This window comes from Lissotriton vulgaris, chromosome 1_2 (assembly GCF_964263255.1).
Source record: "Lissotriton vulgaris chromosome 1_2, aLisVul1.2, whole genome shotgun sequence".
Taxonomy (NCBI): Eukaryota; Metazoa; Chordata; class Amphibia; order Caudata; family Salamandridae; genus Lissotriton; species Lissotriton vulgaris.
In genome coordinates this window covers 70062453-70082004 of record NC_141686.1, presented here as the reverse complement: position 1 = coordinate 70082004, position 19552 = coordinate 70062453, and the positions used below count along the sequence as shown (strand labels likewise).

General features: G+C 43.8%; 1 protein-coding gene across 4 annotated transcripts in view; it reads right to left on the bottom strand.

Annotated features, from left to right (window-relative positions):
- IQSEC3 (IQ motif and Sec7 domain ArfGEF 3) overlaps nt 1–19552 on the bottom strand; it is a 976838-nt gene that overhangs the window by 53635 nt on the left and 903651 nt on the right. For 3 of the 4 annotated variants that reach the window (XM_086952823.1, XM_086952826.1, XM_086952827.1), the window contains one exon: nt 14121–14164. In XM_086952823.1, coding sequence (XP_086808949.1) covers nt 14121–14164 — 44 coding nt within the window. Of the gene's footprint in view, nt 1–6682; nt 6869–6963; nt 7144–14120; nt 14165–19552 lie in introns of those variants that run through there. The other variant, XM_086952824.1, reaches the window with a different exon arrangement.

Genomic DNA, 19552 nt, shown 5'->3' with positions numbered 1-19552 from the left:
GACTTAGGACGCTGGGGGATACACTTTATAAAAAGAATCCAACACAAAGGGACAGTGGGCACGATTTTAGTCACTGCACACCCATTCCAGATGCCCACAGTACCTTTGGTCCTTTAGTCCTTATATGGGAGTTCTTGATTTCCAGATGTTAGAGGGGGGCCCTGCCCTGCCTCTTCCTGTCACGGACGGGCGCGGGACGGGCCTGCCCTTGGCCCGGGCTTGGCCCGGGCACGCCCGTGCGCGTCCCGCGCTGCCGGAGGGCCGGGCCGACTTTAAAGGCCTCCGGCGCCCTCCTGATGACGTGCAGCACAAGCGCATCTCGCAGCCCCCTGGGAGATGTAGGCACGGGAGCTGCGGGCGCAGAGACATGGGACCCAATGCAGGGAGCAGGGAGAAGCAAATGAGGGACCTCTTGTAGCCGTTCCTCTCACTGCGGTAACTGGTGGCAGCAGGTAGAATCAAGCGCTGCAAATCTCTAAACCCTAAAAGCTTCAGAAGCTGTCGCCCTCTTTTTGTGCTCCCTTGGATTTCACACACAATTGGAGAAATGAGTGCAATATCATACTAGTGCGTACATATCAGCAAGTCTAGGGCTTCATTTCTCTTTGATGAACAGAAAACTTGAACCTTTCATTTTACAGCCCATCTGTGTTTCTTGTGGTATGAGTATCCACAAAAACGACTTTCCATCCCACAAGATCTTCAACAATGATATGCTCTCCTCATACATTTCTAGGAAACTTGGACTCATCTGCCAATCTTACACGTAAGACACGCAAATAAACCAAAGGTTCACCAGCCCACAGGATCACATTGCTCATGCCATCAAAAGAATGAAAACCATTAAGAAAATGGTCCAAACTCTAATAACACCAAAAGATATGGAATCCGCTACTCCACACGTCCATGTTGAATGGCCACTCTCCATTTCTCCTCACCCACTGAGTCCTTGCTTCTCATTGCTGTCTCAAAAAAACTCCACATAAGTGTTGCTAACAGAAGAAAACTCTTTCAAATAGGACAACTATTAAATGCCTCCAATAAATACATAGCTGCCAAGGTTCCAGGTTGGCATGTGTGACATTTTCATAATTTCAGTGTAATTAGGAGTGACATTTCAACGACTATGAGTGACACTTTCTCACGAGCAAAATCAAGCAACGAAGATGAGGGAAACATATCTTATATGTACTATAGCACATAAACAGGTAAGAGCTGTCAGCCAGACCGCCAATGACAGAAAGAGAATCAAAGAGAGCAGCACTCGAGAGACAGTGAGTTCAGGTACCTGCTGGTCTGTGGACTGATGCTGCGTGATAAAATATAATGTGCACTGTTTTAAATAGTTTCTTGTGCATGTATTTAGCAAGAATTACCTTTCAAATTATATTGATAAACGGCTCTAATGCAGGTTACGATTTTCAGTACTTCAGTGCTTCAGGAATGTGAATGCAAAAGTAGAAGAGCTAATAAAATATAGTACATTTCTTGCTTTAAACAAATTTGAGAAACAGTCACTGTACTCGGGACCTCTATTAAGGAAAAACACCAACCTTGCCCTCACAAAGCTCGAGGTTAGCACATCTCACTATCCACGTTACAATATCAAGAAAAAACGATCTTACCATCATCCAGTTATGCCTGTCATATGCCTGCTCAAGATGCCCCTGGACACCTTTAGAAGCAGCAGATTGGTTCAGGGCTCCTTTAACTTCTTTAACCAATGCTGGCCCTGCGCGCTCTACGATTGCAGGTAGACTCTGGTCTATAGCTGGCTGAAGGCAGGCTGTAGCCACTGCGAGCCGTGGCAATTCCAGTTGGCCCCCAAGCAGCATCCAGTGAAACTCGTCCAGGCCACTGTCTCTGGTCTACAGCTGGCTGAAGGCAGGCTCAGGCCTAAGCCACCGCGGGCAGTGGCAATTAAGTTGGACCCCAGGCCTGCCTCCAGTAAAAACCGGGTCCAGACCAATCTACTGTCCTGACTCCTGTGAGTCCCGGGCGGGCCATCCAGTCTTCAGCTGCCGTAAACTATTGAATTCGTCAGGGGGGTGGGGTGGTAGTAAAATAGCGCTGTGAGCGTCATAGCCGGGTGCCATGATCATTATCTGTAGCGCTCGGGCCATGATTATATGTAGCGCTCAGGCCGCGGTTCTTTGTAGTGCTCAGGCCATGGTTTTTTGAGGCGCTCCGGCCACAGTATTATCTTGCGCTCAGTCCCTCCGGCCATGATTATAGGCAGCCCTCCCATGATAAACTAGCCAGCAGCCTTTTGTAGCTCTCCTAAGCTCCTCGCGCTCCAGTAGTAGGAAGCAACGTCCCCGTGATGACGTCAGGCTGCCAGTGGGAGCCACGCCGCAGGATTGGAATCACCATGATACACTGTAACAGTTGAGTGAGGATGCCAGCAGCCTTAGCTCAGCTGACAGCCTCAAGCCTGCTGGAGCAGCGCGTGCAAGTCACGGGAAAGCCTCAGACTTTAAGTTTTATTCCGGGTTTTCTGTGACAGCCGCCACACAGCATATGCGTGACAATGCATTTCAGTGCGGTAATGCGGATTACCACACTGAAATGCGTTAGTCTAACGCAGGGTTCTTCAAACTGTGGGGCGCGCCCCCCTGGGGGGGTGCGGCACCATCCCAGGGGAGGCGCGCGCTCCACTCCGATCTTCCCTTTGTGTCTGGGTGATTCTCCCAGGAGGGGGCCAATTCATGAAGTCGACAGTTTCGGCTGCAGTGCAGGCAAGGAGTCTCCTCTGCTAAAAACGAAAGCAAACAAACAGACACGCTTTCAGCTTTAGCAGAGGAGACCCCTTGCCTCCCACTGCAGCTGAAGCTGTCAACTCCGTGAATTGGCCCCCTCCTGGGAGAGTTAGCTCTTCCCAGAAGGGAGAGAAGGTTTCCGGAGAGGGTTTGAGGCACGGGCGGGGTGGGCTCTGGCCCAGGGCCCCAGCCTTTCAAGGGGGGTGGGAGTGAGGGTGAGGGGGGGGGGGGCGGGAGTCCTTCAGTTATTTTGGGAAGGGAGGGAGAGGTTGCAATTCGGGTTTGGCCCATGAAGCACCCCACAGTTTGAAGAACCCTGGTCTAGGGGCAGGGGAGCACAAGCTTTTTAACACAGAATCCCGCCCCTTGTATTTAGTTAATTTTCTGTGCCCAGGCGAAGCTGAGTTGTATAGTTCACAATGTCCAGGGTTTAAGATTTCTCGAGCTGCTCACCAAAAGAGCCAAACACAGGCAGAGCAGAGGTCAAGTGAGCATCAAGCACTTCTTGCAACTTCCAGAAGAGCCACGTAGAAATAGATTGGTGGCTGATGTCGTTTTAAAGTGGTGGGGCGTAAAAGTTGAGGCTGAGTTTATATGTAGTGAGGAAACGAAGTGACCAATCCCGACTAACATAAGAAGGGTTCAGGGGTTTTCTCACACAGAGAACATTTTGAAAAAAGTGGTGAAAATGATGCATTTTATATAAAGAATTTCATGGAAAAGCTAGAAGGTTTATGAAGCAATATTTAAGCATCCGCTCTGGTCTGCGGTCATCAACTCATGAGGATCTTTGTGTGGGGCACTGAAGTGTCTGTGTTCAGGTATGTTGGTCTGCAGATTCGAATTTGAATCATCAAATGTGTGAGGGATGTTGGGTGGAGCCGGCCACCAGACGTCTGTTATGTTGCCATGTGGGTGAATAGATGTATGGGTGGAGTGGTGGATGTATGGGTGGAGTGATAGGTGGAATGGTGGATGTATGGGTGACATGGTGGATGTATGGGTGGGGGGTGGATGGATGTGTGTATGGTTGGAAGGGTAGATGGATGGGTGGAGGTCAGTGAAATGGTGGATGGATCGATGGGGGGTGGATGGTGGACGAGTCGGTGGGTGGATGCATGAGAGAGGTGATGGATGGATTGATGTATTGATGGGTGAAGGGATGAATGAATGGATGGATGGATGGATGAGTAAAGGGGTGGATGTGGGGATGGATGGATGGGTGATTGAGGAGGGTGGATGGACGGGGGGATGGATGGAGGAGTGAAGGGGTGGGTGAGAGGTCAATGGATGGATTCATGAGTGGATGAGTGGGTGGATGGGTGAAGGGTGGATAGAGGGATGGGTGGCTGGGTGAGGGGGGAATGGAGAGAGAAAGGGAGGATGGATGGATGGATGAGTGAGGACATGGATGAATGATTGGCAGAGTGGATGGGCAGGTTGGATGGGTGAGGAGAGGAGCATGGAGATGGATGGGTCAGAGAGTGCATGTATGAGTGGGGGGAGGGTGGAGAGCGGGAGGGATGGATGGGTGGGTGGATGGATGAGTGGGGGTTGAGTGGGTGGACGGATGAGTGACTTGGTGGATGGATTAGTGCATGGATGAGTGGGTGGGGGGATGGCGGAGAGGGTGGGTGGTTGGATGGATGAGTGAGTGGATGGATGGGTGGAGGAGTGGATGGATGGGTGGAAGAGTGGATGGATGAATGGAGGAGTGGATGGATGAGTGGGAGAATAGCTTGGGTGAAGGGGTGAGTGGTTGGATGGATGAGTGGGTGGATAGATGGGTGGAAGAGTGGATGGTTGGTGAGGGGATGGATTGGGTGAAGGGATGGATGGATGATGGATGGATGGGTGAAGGGGTGGATGGAGGGATGGATGGGTGAGATGATGGATGGAGGGATGGATGGTGGATGGGTTTGCAAGTGGTTGAAGGGGTTTGGATGTGGATGGGGCACAGATGGAGGGACGGAATGAATGGTGGGGGAGTTGGTGGATGACAAGGTGTACATGATGGATGGGGAGGGTTGTGATGACTTAGTGAAGTAGTGTGGCTCACTGGTTAGAGGCGGCAGATCCGAGAGCAGAGGACGGCCCGGGACCAGGGTTCGATTCCCGGCGCGGCAGGTTTCTGGACCAGGGTCAGCGGACTCGATAATTCTCTCGCCTCGGTGCCCACTCTGATCAGCGATCACACTCGGCAACTCTGGGCATTAGCTTGCCTCATCTTCACTAACGGCCCCACCAGACCGCCGGGGATGCCTGGTCTCACCCTGGAGATACCCATTAAGGGACCATCTCTCAGGGAAGCCAGGAAGGGTTTCGCAGCGGTCGAAGCGCCTTGGGACCCTCCGGGTAAGTAGTGCGCTATATAAATGCCTATACATTACATTACATACATGACTTCCTTTGCCTTGGAGGATTGTGTTTTGAGCTGTGTGGTACGCCTCTGTCGTTTCGCCACACACACTCACAGGCCTGCAGTTTGCTAGGCACTCTTGTTGTGTTGAGCATTGTTTGCCGGATATGGCCCGTGGTGTGCGCGTTGCAGTCGATCATGTGGTGTGCCGGATTCCCGAGGTTTCGGTCGGGTGGTGGGGGGGCCCAACATCTGGGGGAATTCAGCTGGGGGGGGCTCAACCTGGAAAAGTTTGAATACCTCTGGTCTAACGCATAATGAGTGATACTTGGCAGGACTGTAAACATATTGCTTTTAGAGGCTCCTTAGAAACCTCAAAACCAACCTAAGCCTACAGCATTTATGCTATCTAACCAGGTTACCAGCTCGAGTTCAAAAACCCATGCAGGGCTAGAAAATAGAGAGCCTCTCTCCCTATGAAAGCCAGAATTGCTATCACTGTCCTCTGCCTGACATGCAAATACCTCATCATGCCCGTCAAAGAAAATCCTTTCTTACGCATTTTGCAGGCATGATTTAATCTCTAATCCTTTCCACCTATTCACCCATTTTAAAATGGAAGAATCTTGTTGCAAGCCAAATCCTTTATTCTAATATTCTCTGATCTGTCAGCAGCATCCAATATCATTGTCTAGAAAATGCAACGTATCACTCACTGGTTCTCCTCATTGAGTGGCACTGACAAATACATCCCCTCTTTTAGGTTAATATGTCCTATCTTACAAGACACACCAAGTTAAAGTGGGCCTTCCTCTTCATCTCCACCAAAATCTGCATAATTACTCAATTGACATGTCCTGTCAATGTCTATATGATTCCTCTTTTACATCGTCCTGCCAGCTATAATCTGTTCTTTGAAATGTACAATGAAAATAACAAGATTCCCGTCAGAAAAATGAAGCACGCTGAAGCCAGCCAATAGGCCATGGATTTTCTGACTCAATGTCTATAATGGATGCATCATAACAGACCTGGCCTCCATACTTCAAGGGAAGAAAGGAATGTACTAGCTGCAACACAATAGTAACTTAAGTTCTAGTGGTGAACTGGAGGCAGAAGTAAGAAGTAACTCACTAAAAAGGTCACATACTATAGCCGGATTTGCCCAAGGTTCTGTAACCTTAGTAGATTGTAATAGCAGTGCAGGGGTTTTCGGGGATATCCGACCAGCTGAACACGCATACCTAGATTCTATATGTTTACATTAGCAAAGCACAAAGCAATAATGGCTGTAACTTCTGAAACACGAGAAGTGGTCTTGGAGAATTGTGAGCTTGTATGTGTGGCAGTGGATGAAAGCAAGTTCAGTTTTCCACTGACCTAAGGACCCAGTACTTTGATCAACAAGCCGGCACTATCAACATTTCCCAGTGAGGTATATTTGTGAAACATGTATATCGCATGTACACAGCTTCCATGCAGCACTAGAGCATTAATTCACAAATAAATAAAATACAAGTGCCACTACTTAATCTATTTCTAAATATATTTTATTGGCATTGTGGACAGCACATCCAGTGATCAAACAAACAGTATTTCACATCTGGTGCTGTGGATCTGGGTGAATCAAAGTGGAGTGCTGATGGGGGCAGGGGGAGCATCTCTTACGGCGCCACTGGCGTCCCCCGCAATCGGCATGCATCACCCCCTTCACCTCCTGCTTCAGCAGCTGGAGGGAGCAGCCGTCAAACTGCAAGAGAAAACGTTGCATCAAAACCCCAAATTGGCAATCAGCCCTATCCGCCCAATATTAGGTTGGACCACATGCATTTGTAATTGCCTCACTGTGTCCAGGTTCAGGATTTCCCAGCAGCTCCCTCCACTGTCCCGGTAGCCCGCGCGGCTCAGACGTAGGCTGTCAGGAAGCCTGGGGTCCACTCCCGTGTCCCCATGCTGTGCTCTTGTCAAGGCCTGTTGCAAATCTTGGCGTATCAGTTGAAGGAGTTTTGCCCTCTGGGTGTCAAACTGCAAAATGTGATAGCAAAGGCCAGGGTTAAATATAAAGCTTACTGACTTACATACTGACTGCCATCAATGCTAAAGTATGGAAAGCCACTCACACCTTTAAATGTATGAGGTCACATACCTGGCTAGGGAATGCCACCGACCAGGGATGCTCATTCTCCATCCAGTAAAGTCTGCCCACGGCCGCCAATCAAACAGGAAGAACTAATAGCGGTGAAACATCCAGCTCCAGGTGTTTTCTGTGGCAGCTAGAAGGTATCTGTGCCATTTCTCCTTCCAGAGAGAATGTGCAGAGTGTAAGGTCGCACTAATGTATTTTTTCATTCACTGCATGCACTTCTCGGGGGCACTCTTACATCAGGATTCTTGTTGTGATCATGACAGCAACCAAATCAAGGTTGCTGGAGCATCCCGCTTTCCTTCAGATGGTCGATGAGAGGTACTGGACTGTGGTGGAGCGTCCTTGGATGGTGGTTTTCCCCACTCAGGTAAATGTGTTTTGAAAATACAGTGGCATTCAGTGATATTTCTGCTTTAACTGTCTAAGAAGCTAACATCATACATATATTTATTGGCTTACATAGTGGTACCAATATTAAATTACATTTCAATGGGCAATTGTACTTAACATTACAAGAAAGCAATAAGACATACTATAGGAAATGTGCGCCCTATAGAAAATGCTGTGCCATATTGTAGGTATTGCTGTGTCACTGTGGTATATGTTATATTATTTATGAAATGGTGTTTCATTCTAGGAAATTATGTAGCATACTGTAGTGTACTGTAATGCTGCAAGTAAATACGAGCTATGCTGTATGAAATGCAGAGTTGTAATGCAGTAAGGGTGATGGGGCACAGAAGTACATTACTTGCCATTTTGAAAAATGGTATGCCATACAAGGCTAAATAGGTTGTCATATTTTATTTCATATGATAATGTAGCAAAGGAAAAATTATTTCTTGGGGGAAATGATACACCAAGCTCTAGGAAAGTGCATGGGGAATGTATCTCTTATTGTAGGAAACTACATGTGATGTTTTGAAAAATAGAATACCATATTAGAGGAAATCATATGAAATATTCATGAAAACAATTGATCATCTTGTAAAAAATGATGTCATAGTGTAGAAACAAGTATGCAAGATTGTAGAAAATTACATTGCTTGTTGTAGGGAAGAGTACATTTTAATGCACTAAACAAGAAAATCAATGATTAGTTAAATGTCAAACTGTGATATAATAGGGTATAGTTCAAGAAATAACATGCCAGAATGTATGCAATAGTTTGTTATGTAGTAGAAGATTATGTCACAAAGGAATGAGTAAAATAGAATATCGTATTTCTAGAAATATTTGTCATATTTTGGAAATAGCATGTCATTGTAAGATATCTACATAATATTTTAGGAAATTGTAATGAAATGACAAAAAACTAAAATGGCAATATGTCATACTGTAGCAACGTATGTGGCTTATTGAAAAGAAAGTACTGTCCTCTAGAAAAGACTATAGCAAATGAAAGGACACACTACATCAAACTTCAGCAAAGCATGCACACTATGTCTTTTTGTAGTAAATTTGTGTTTTATGTAGCTAAGGTTAAGATATATTGTAGGTAATCATTTTCCACAGCTGTAAATAATTTCATATGACATGATTGGTTGTTAGAGTGTGGAAAATTCATTTTTCTAATGTATGACTGCATCTGTTATATTGAGGAAAATAATGTGATATAAAGAGGAAAATATAAAACTATACTGTATAAGTGAATACGGCATGTTATGCCATGAAATGATGTTTAAGAATGTGTCACATTGACGGAATTTATATTACATGTCATAGTTGACGATATGGAATGCAGTGGGAAACAATAAAACAAAAGCATAAGCCAGTACCGAAAAAAGCTACATAGATACATACAAAATTAAATTAGCTAATTTATTAATTAGAGCAGCAAATGGCATGGCACTATCTGTGAAGGGTTTTGTCACACTGTGTTAAATTATTAACATATTACATTGTAGTAAATAGTATGCCAGGTGAGAAAATACATGTGCCATGTTGTAGGACGCTGTTTGTCATAAAACAGCAAAGAGCAAGTCAGTTTGTTAAAAAACAATCTTGGGGGTATACCACAGCATTTTCTTTCGAAAGAAAAATCAGGAGATGTGCCATTACTACCAATTCAGTTTGCTATGATTGACTGAATAACTCACAGAAGTCCAAGGCAGGGGTAGAAATTACATACTCTAAGAATGTGATTTTTGTTAGGGAAGTATATCCCATTCTGTATCGGACACTATGGCAAGAATTTGGAATCCTGTGGGCAATTCTACATGTTTTGTGTCATATTATAGTGGGTAACATAGGCAACTATATGAAAAAAATGTTGCAGGATCAGATTGAATTATTTTGATAATTATACAGCATTGCAGCACACAGTAGGAAAGAATATGACATTAAATAGGACACATAGCATTCTTTCAGAAAGATATGGACTGTTGTAATGAAAGTAATAGAATCATGATAGAAATGACAAAAGCCAACAATAACAAGATGTTTAAAAGGCAAAAACTGAAAACATGATATGGATTCTCTTCTCATGCATTATACTAAATAATGTAATGAGTGTATCTCCTGATGTAGATACGTATATTATATTGTAGCAAAGGAGATATATTATCACAAATTATGTGAAGGTGCACAAATGTAAATATTTTACTAAAGAATGAGTCTGTGTCTGATGATATGACACATTGTTTTGAATATGTCGCCATTTAGGTAAGTATGTAAGGATACAGTGGGCTTTACTGCACTAATGATGGTGATACTTTGCATTACTTCAGACAATGATACAATCTTTTTTCATTTGGCCACATATTCCATTTCATACTAAAGGTTATGAAAAACCTTTTAAAGCTTAGGGCCTGATTAAATTGAGGGTAGTGATAGAAAAACACCAAAAAGCTAAAGTACATTCACTCCTTCTGAGAAATATTTGCCCTCGCCAGAGGGAGCCACATTGCGGCCTTCCTGCTTCAGAAAGCTCACCTGACTCTACTGTACTGTGCAAAGGTAATGGTTTGACTGAAACAATCTAGAGTGGCTGGTCTATGGCCATGTTTGGTGTTGTTCCCACAATGCAACGGCGGCAGATGTTCACTAAATGATTAGTATAATGCTGTTTATATGTTGGCAAACAACATATCACAACATGTTAGGGAGATGCAATATGTGAACACTGTTCTGTTCAGTTCAGTTCAATTTTATTGCATAATCAATAAAAATCGTTACAATATGTGAACACTGATGATGAACCTTTCTATTGCCCACATCTACAAACAGAAAGTTGGTCATTAGTGTTTGACATCAGTTGATATTCCACCATTGTGATTCTCTACCAATATGGCTCCTCCAGTGTCAAATATGGCTACTTTGAAGAAAAAACCTCCACCACTGTGGTGGACTGTACTAAACGTGGCAGATTTGTCTGTGCCATCATAGCAAAAACAAGAACGCTGCAGCAATGGCAAATGAAAACTTTACCACTCAAACTCAATCAAGCCATACATGTAATGTGTAGCACAAGATAAGTCAGATATGATATGTAACATTATGGAAAGAATGGTCCAGTGTAGAAAAATATATTTCATACTACATCATAACATATAGGATATGAAACTGAATAAAATGCTGTTAAAAGATGTCTAATTTTTGTGACAGAATTGCATTAAACACACTGTAAGCTTTTTTATTCATCTCTATATTCAAAGGAACAATATTGCTGGATACCACTGTATTTAATGAGATTGATATTTAATGTGAGACAAATGTGAGACAGATGAAAAATGATGTAGCAGCTTTTTTAAAATTCTGACTTTAATTAGTAGAGCAAAGCTGTGAAAAAACAAATGGTGGAAACTTGAGTCTATGTGCGTTTTTTGGTGTGTAAAGGCATGTATGCGCGTGCACATTAATGCTTTCGTATATATGTGTGTTTTAAGAGCTTAAGAGGTGTGAGGGTGAAAGACAGGTATAAAAAGGTTGTTTATTATTTAGCCGAAATGGTAGTGTAAGGGGCTGATGTTTAAGAGATGGAACTGCTCCATCAGGGATCACTACCTTATCTATTTAAGACCTCATTGCTGCAGTAGGCGACATATTAAAATATCATGGTTCACATTTTAAAAGGAAAAAAACACATGCAGACTAAAGCCAATTATGATGTTTTAAAAGTGGATGGAATTGGCTTAGCTTTCACAGCTGAAAACATCTGCTTTCATGGTTGCTGTGCAAAGAAATTCTACAGAAGTAACTGTGTAAAATATCCCCCCATGCTTTGCTAAATAATAAACTCCAACAATACCATATCCTTTCTATGCTTTGCTTAGTACTAACATGTTTCTAAATGTTCACTTTTAAAATGTTTATAATACGTTTGTCTGCTCCAAACCTTGATTGTTGCCATAATGTGCTACACAGAATTATTGTCATAATATGTTCAATGTTTACATATACATTTTGTATTTGTCCTTTAAATGGTGCACTGGATATCATTCTAGAATTAAATTTAAATATGTGCATTTCTCTAGTCAGTTGTTCTACCCACTAGTTTCTCCATACTTTTGTCAATATGTACACATCTCTAATAAAATATTCTTTTCAAAATTGTTCCATGCTTTCATCCCTCTAATTAATGATTCTTTGAAAATGTTGCTTAAGTACTATTTGCTCTATGACAACTAGGTGTCCCACTGTGCTTTGATTAACTTATTCACATTTTTCAATATTTCTTATCTACTTTTGTCATGGTTTGTTTCCATAATTGTTCTCATAACAATGTGCTACGAGTTTGCATTTCTACAAGTGATTACTGGCTCCTTTCTTAGATGACATTTTTATCTTCACTAATGAATATTCTCTTGCAACACTGCTCAATCAGTGATTATATTTTTTAAATGTACAATTATTTTGCATATTCTTTGTCACTAATGTTTACATTACTTAATAAATTATTCATTCTGTAATATGTTTAATGTTCACATTTCTGCAGTATAACACTCTACATAGTATCTTCATTGTTTTTATACCGACAATGAATTATTTAACCATATTAATTTTAGTAATCAGGTTTCTCCAATATTGTTTTTACACAATGCATGGTTAAACATCTTCATAACTCCAGTAAATTATATGCATTTCTCTAATACACTAGTATTTCTTACCACTAAAAACCAATTAAGGGTATTCACTATACTTTGCACAGTATGTAGTTAGCTTCAGTTCTTATTTACTCTTGTCTTCTTCATTGTTTATATTTCTTTCCCTATTGAATTATTCTCTTCATACTTTGTTTTATCTTAGCATGTCTCCAATATCAAATATATGTTCATGTGTAATGGGCCTAGTATTTGTCTGTTTTCAATTTCAGTAATCTTTTTGTGCTTAGTCCTATGTTTTTATATTTACTCAATACATTTGCTCTTTACTTGTCCATTGTTCACATTGCTCCAATGTTTTATTCTTTCCATGTGGTGCGTTGCCATTTTTTAATTGTCTACAATGGTGCATTTATAGAACTGTTCATGATTTCTGTCAATATCTACTTTAATATGTGTGGGTATAAATAGATGTATTTTTCAATACCCTGATAATCAGCACTTTTGTTGAAACATCCTCTTTCTGGTGGAGGTTCTTTCAAATAACATAACTGAGAAAAGGATGAATACTATCTTTGTTCACTAAGAATAGGCCTTAAAGGCAACTTTGTTTTCTGCAAATGCGGTTATCTGTGCTTTAGTTGTTGAAAACCAAATAACAGTAAATGAAACACACCGAATAAATGATATATAAAACTGCTTAGAGGTCACTGAGACACTTTATAGTCTCACAACCAAACAACTTGTCTACTTGGAACAGAAAATAAATGGGGTAAGAAAACAGTCTGAAATCCCTAGACCTTTCATCTGACAAGGATGGCATTGACCATTTCATACACCAATTACTGTGACTAAGAAAACCATTAATGTACAAAACAAGCCTGGTCCTTCCAAAATTTCAGTTACCGTAAAAGCAAGAGGTAACTAATTGATGACCAGCAGCACTGGAGACATGTCAGAGTTTCAGGATATCCACATAAGGTACATGTTCAACCAAATAATAGAAATGCAACTAATTTCTAAAGTCACTGGTTAGCTGCAAATCTCGCACCTGGCTCTCTGAGCTATAAACATCCAACCATTAAGAGTTTTTTTTTTTACTAATTGTCATAGTGCCTTTAACCAAAAACAGAATTTCACAACAGACCTAACTCACTTTTCTTTTAAAATCACCTTGCTAAAGCCCATTCTTCCTGTAATAATACAGTCCCAATTTTGCATTCCAGTCCATGAAGATTCTGGGTTATGTCCACAATCCGTTCCTTAGCAAAGAGGCTACATCTAATAACTCAAGAAGGAAGCAAAGCAAGTTCTATCACTGATGTATATTTATAAAATTTGACCCATTCATTTGAATGCATCATACTATCTTAATTTGTAACAAGGAACTTTATTTTTACTTATAGGTACCTGAATGGATTTTTTTGAGGAGTAAAAAGAAATTAGAAAGAGCAAAGCTGCAATTAAAATTCAATGAATATTACGTATATGTCCTTCATCAAAACTGAATTCCATGTTTTCAAATGTTAAAAGGCCAAGCAAACCACACTCCTTTTATAATGAAATGTACATTCATGAAAATATTTAGAAAGTTGATATATATTTCTAAAAAATGTATTGAGCTTGCAAGAATTAAGCTGCTAGAAATAATTAGGCTGCAATCCTAAAAAACAGAGGGGGCACTAATGTGGCAGATCATTTTGACCCAGGACATATGCACAGTCTGAATTTAGCCAACAGCTCAAGAGACGATGGAGCATGGGATGGAATGTCACTACATTGCCTACTTACCTTGGCTACTGAGTAACACTTACCTCCACTGTGTTCTCTGAACTTTTCTCCCCGAAGTCTCTTTTAGCTTAAACGGAAAGAAATACACATCAGTTATTTGCAGAAAGAAAAATATATGAGTATGCAAAACATAGAACACGTTTTTTCATAATGACCAATCATCAGCTGTCACTATAACAACAACAAAAAGAGTACTCATTTTAGCTAGGTAGCTTGAAAGACAACATTACTAAATATTCCTTAAAAGGAGGTATTCCCACCTTAAGTTTTCTTGCTATATGTCCAAGAGTGAATTATGTTTGGTAATATTTATTTTGAAACGCATGTTCACACTTGGTACTATGGAAACATACACTGAGATGAAAACAGAACTATAACTGCCAGTTAAAAACAGGTCTCCAACACTTTTCTAACATTATTTAAATGCAAATCAGAGTGATAGTTGGCCAGTGTGGTATTCCAGAGCTTTGATGCAGCTCTGCAAAATGGCATCTCTTCATAAGTTATTGAATTTGCTCTAGGAGCCACCTGAAGACAGTGATTAGAGGAGTGTTGTGACCAAAGAGAAATATACCAGAAAATGTGGTACCTTCTGGAGTCTTTCTAGTATATGATTTTGCATACTTTCATCATTGCTTTAAACACAATCTTTTCTTCTGAGGGATTTCAGCATGGGTGAGGATCACAGCACCCATGATTATGCTTTCGTAGGTGAGTGCCATCATAAATATTAGGTTATCCATCAGAAACCGCTAATGAATTGAAAACTGCAACTCTGTGTGTGAAGGTTAAATCTTAGAGATCGTACAGAATAGGATGCTTTGAATGTGTATGGTATTTGTGTGGATACTAAAGAGCTATTAGAGACACTTTCCAAGAAGCTAAAGTTAGCCTCAAAAGATATAATATTGACCACGACCAGGGATGTCGGTATATTTCAGAAATTGGATTATAGAGCCTGGGTTCTGTCAGACACCGCTCTATTGCTATGAGACTGGGGTTAATAATCCATGATGCTACTCATGAAATGTTGGTTTTTACAACCTCAGGTGTTAGGAAAAATAGGTTTCAGAAAGAAAAGTGGCCCTTCTATAGTCAAGTTAGTTGTTGATCTATGGGCATTTCTTTCTGTGTGGGGACCCTTTGAATTGTATTGCAGGGATGGGGATGATTTCCAAAGAGGTATATTGCAATCACTGAAAAGGCCCCCAAAGAGATTAAAGAAATAAATTAAGCACTTGAGGTTGGCACAACATGGAATCTTTGAAAGATGATATATGCAAACACACTATTGATGCCATAAGGAAATATCAATATAAGCAATGTAATGCTATCCAATATCTGTGTGTGGATAAACCCGGTCGCACAATGGTCTGAAGTGTTAATAGGTACAGGGTACCATATAACATTCATGTATTAGTTAATTACATGAGGGACAGATTGGTGAAGCATACTGACATTAACAAAGTGTTACAAGAGGGGGCGTGGCCGAGCGCGAAGCGAGATGGCCGCTTAGTCCGCGAGCTCCGCTCGCCACGGCATGAATCCTGTCAATATCCTGCCTTCCCCTGCTTGCACAAGCTCGGGGCCGACCTGACGCGGCGTCGGAAGAACTGGGGATTAGCGGGCGGCAACTCTGGAGTTTGGACGTGACCGGCAACCCTCCCTTTGATCCTTTCCGCCTGGGCCGTGACGGAGTCCGACTGCTGGCTGAGTGGCCGGAGGTTGATGCCGGCCGCTGATGTCACTCGAGGATGCGGCTTTGCAGGCCAAGACGCCCATAGCTCGGAGCTGCGGGAGGCGGCACTGGAACTGCTCAGACAGATGTGGTTAACGAGCGCTGCCCCAGATACGGACGCACACCCTGGAGATTCCACACCGCCAGCTAGTAAGACTGTTCCTTTGTTCTTGAGGCTGCTTGTGTGGGTCGACTGGACGGGCGGGGGTCGCCATTTTGGATTGGGTGCAACGCTACAAGCACTTGTGGACTTGGGGCAGACCTGTGCATCTTTCTCGGACCTCAGCGACATGGAGGTCGGCAATCTTGCATGCGGTTGGTGGGTCTGTCCCTGATAATATGACCTCGTGCAGCACAGCGCGACTACTGCCCGTGCTTCCCATAAGGCGTCCATAGACTGAGTGACCTGCATACGGCCATGGCGGAAATGGCGGATTGCTGGTAGCAGCTTAGTGTGGTGACAGCCCCCGTTTGGTGGATCTCCTACTAGCTCTTCGGCTAGGTGGAACTGTGTGGGCTTCTGGCGCTGGTTGGGGAAGGAGCTACATTGAGTGCGAGAGAGTTTGTGCCGGCCATGCATGATGGAACCCACGGTTCGGGACCTCATTGTTGCTCTGGGCTCCCTCCATCTTGCTTGGGTGGGAGGAGCCAGAGAACTTGGACGGAGACTGGACGCCATTATTACCCCGCTGATGGATGAGAGCTTCGACGATCCAAGGGAGAGTGATGCCACAAGCGGCTCTCCACTGGCACCGGGTGAAACTGCTATGTATCTACAGGTGGTTCCGTGGGGGGCCCTGACTAGTGTTGGAGACGGGTCCAAGTCGACCGACCGCGTGAGTGCGGCATTGGGGCCTGAAACTGCAAAGCAGGCGGATTGCCTCCATGGAACTGTTCCTTTGCCCATCCAACCTGCGTTGCCCTTATTGTGTCGCGATTTGGGAGGTTGGCCCGAAACCTTGCTGTTGCGCCTACATGTCTGGAAGGGCTGTCTTTTCAGCCCCTTGATGCTGGTGTCTCCCACGGAGTTGGCTCTGCCTTGCTTGCCTGGTTACCCTGATCGTCTGAGGTTGTACTGCATTGCTAACTTTCAGTGGCCACGTATTGATGGAAGGGTCAAAATGGGTCAGGGGTGAATTCTTCTTCCATATACTGAAGGACGGATGCCCGGTCAACTATTGTGATGAGGACGCTTTACTGATCTGTACTACGACGCCACCATTGCTTGTCGATTTGTTGGTCTATTTGTGATCGAGCCTGAGCTACTTGGTGCGAGCGGGGGGGAGGGCAGGGGTCTGGTTTTAGTGACTTTCCCCCGTTTTTTCCCTTTCACTGGGGTATTTCTGGGGCGACAGGCACGTTAGTTGGGGGGTGGGCCATAGCCTCTTCGACGTGCAGGGTGGGGGTTTGGGGGGGTGGGGCTCCTGGGTTTGTATACTCTTTACTCTATGGCCTTTTCCTGATCACGTCTTTCTCTCTAAATTTCGGGTATTCGTTTTGAGGGCGACAGGCACGCTGCCGGGGGGGGGTAGGCCGTAGCCTCTGCAGGGGTGCAGGGGGGGGGGTTGGGGGCTGGGGTTCTTGTTTTGTTTTCCCTTAGTTACTATGGGCCTTTTTTCTTCTTCTTCTTTTCTCTTGTGTTTTCTTTTCTTTCTTTTCTCTCATTTCCTTTGGATCGATATGCTGGGTTAGTGGGGTGCCTCTCGTTGTTCTCCGCTTATCGCGGTCCTGTGGGAGGTACTAGGGTTGTCTTACGTACCTGGGATGGGCGATGACTGGTGTGTTGCCTGTACGGTTTACGTTTATCCTTTTGATAGTCTTTAGCACCGGTATCCTAAAATGTTTGCTGCTTAACTGCTATGTTGTAAGCATTGCCCACTCGGTACTCATTGCTAGACTGTGCGGCATTTGATCCTTCATATTCTATAAATTTAAAAAATGAACCTTAATTCCTCCTGTATCTCAGTGGTCGCTCTGGTTACAGTGTAACTTGACATGCTTGCTGTTTTTATTGGTGTGCTACTGAGTTACCGTACATTTGCTAATGTGCTACATACCGTAGCCGAGGCCGGCCAGGTGGTTGTAGGCCCGTAACTGTCTGCTGATACTGCACAATAAAGGTTTAAAAAAAAAAAAAGTGTTACAAGCATATTATTAAAATCTGTCCTTGTGTGATAATGAAAAGGACAAAAACTAGAGTGAATGTGATGCCTGTGAATGCCAGTTAATGACTTGGATCACTCAATCAATCAGAGTACTTGTAAAGAGTGCTACTTACCCATGAGGGTCCCAAGGCGCTGAGGGGAGGGGGGTGCTGCTACTGCTCAAAGAGCCAGGTCTTGAGGAGTCTTCTGAAGGCGAGTAGGTCTTGGGTCTGCCGTATGTGGGTAGGGAGGGTGTTCGAGGTCTTGGTGGCGAGGTAGGAGAAGGATCTGCCGCCGGAGGTCATTCGTTGGATGCGGGGGACAGCTGGCGGATGGAGGTGTAGAAGCCTAGTCGGCTGTTCAGGTAGGCTGGTCCAGCGTTGTGGAGTGCTTTGTGTGTGGGTGAGGAGCTTGAAGGTGATCCTCTTGTCAACGGGGAGCCAGTGTAGGTCTCTCAGGTGGGGGGTGATGTGGCTGTGGTGGGGGACATTGGCGATCAGTCGGGCGGAGGTGTTTTGGATGCGTTGTCGTCGTTGTAGGTGTTTGGCTGGGATTCCTGCGAAGATTGCGTTGCCATAGTCCAGTCTGCTGCTGACGAGGGCCTGTGTCACCGTTCTTCTTGTTTCGGTCGGGATCCACTTGTAGATCCTGCTGAGCATACGGAGGGTGTTATAGCAGGAGGAGGAGACGGCGTTGACCTGCTTAGACATGGAGAGGGAGGAGTCGAGGATGAATCCTAGATTGTGTGCATGGTCGGTGGGTGTTGGTGCTGTTCCCAGTGTGGTCCAGGAGTCGTCCCAGGCTGAGGGGGTGGGTCAGAGGATGAAGACCTCCGTCTTGTCCGAGTTCAGCTTCAGACGGCTGCTCCTCATCCAATTGGCGACGGCCTTCATTCCCTCGTGGAGGTTGGTTTTGGCGGTGTTCAGGTCCTTGGTGAGGGAGAGGATGAGCTGGGTGTCGTCAGCGTAGGAGGTGATGTTGAGGTCGTGATGGCGTGTCACTTGTGCGAGGTGGGCCATGTAGATGTTGAACAGGAAGTATCCTTTGTGTTGGGTGATGAGATTACTGAACAAGAGGAGTGTTTGGCAATTAATGTTCCCTTACTTGGTAATGCCTCTGGGAGAGGCAGTATTTGTGTGGAACTATACCTGGAGTTTTCTACAACTCCAAACCTACGTTTAAGCCCTGATTTCTGGAGGGAAGCTAATTGTGCAGTCTGTTGCTGAAAACTATGCACCCAGTAATTACGAACTGGGTCGAGTATGTTATCTACCAGCCATACAATATGCAACCTTTTCTGCTTTACAAATGCTAGAATTGGGAATAACACATTATTGGTATAGACCATTTTAGGCTGTAAAGTAGCCCATATGTCCAATTTGAAACCTTATGGGAGGCAGGCACAATTTGCACCCTGGTTGGAATACCAAGTCAGGTGCAAGCAGGAATTTACTTCAGATTCTGTATTGCTACAGCATTTAGAATTGTGTCTTTTACGATCTTCATAACAAATTAATAGGGGAAGGATATCTCTTGGACAATTGGAGGAGGACAAGCGTGACAATGCTGCCTT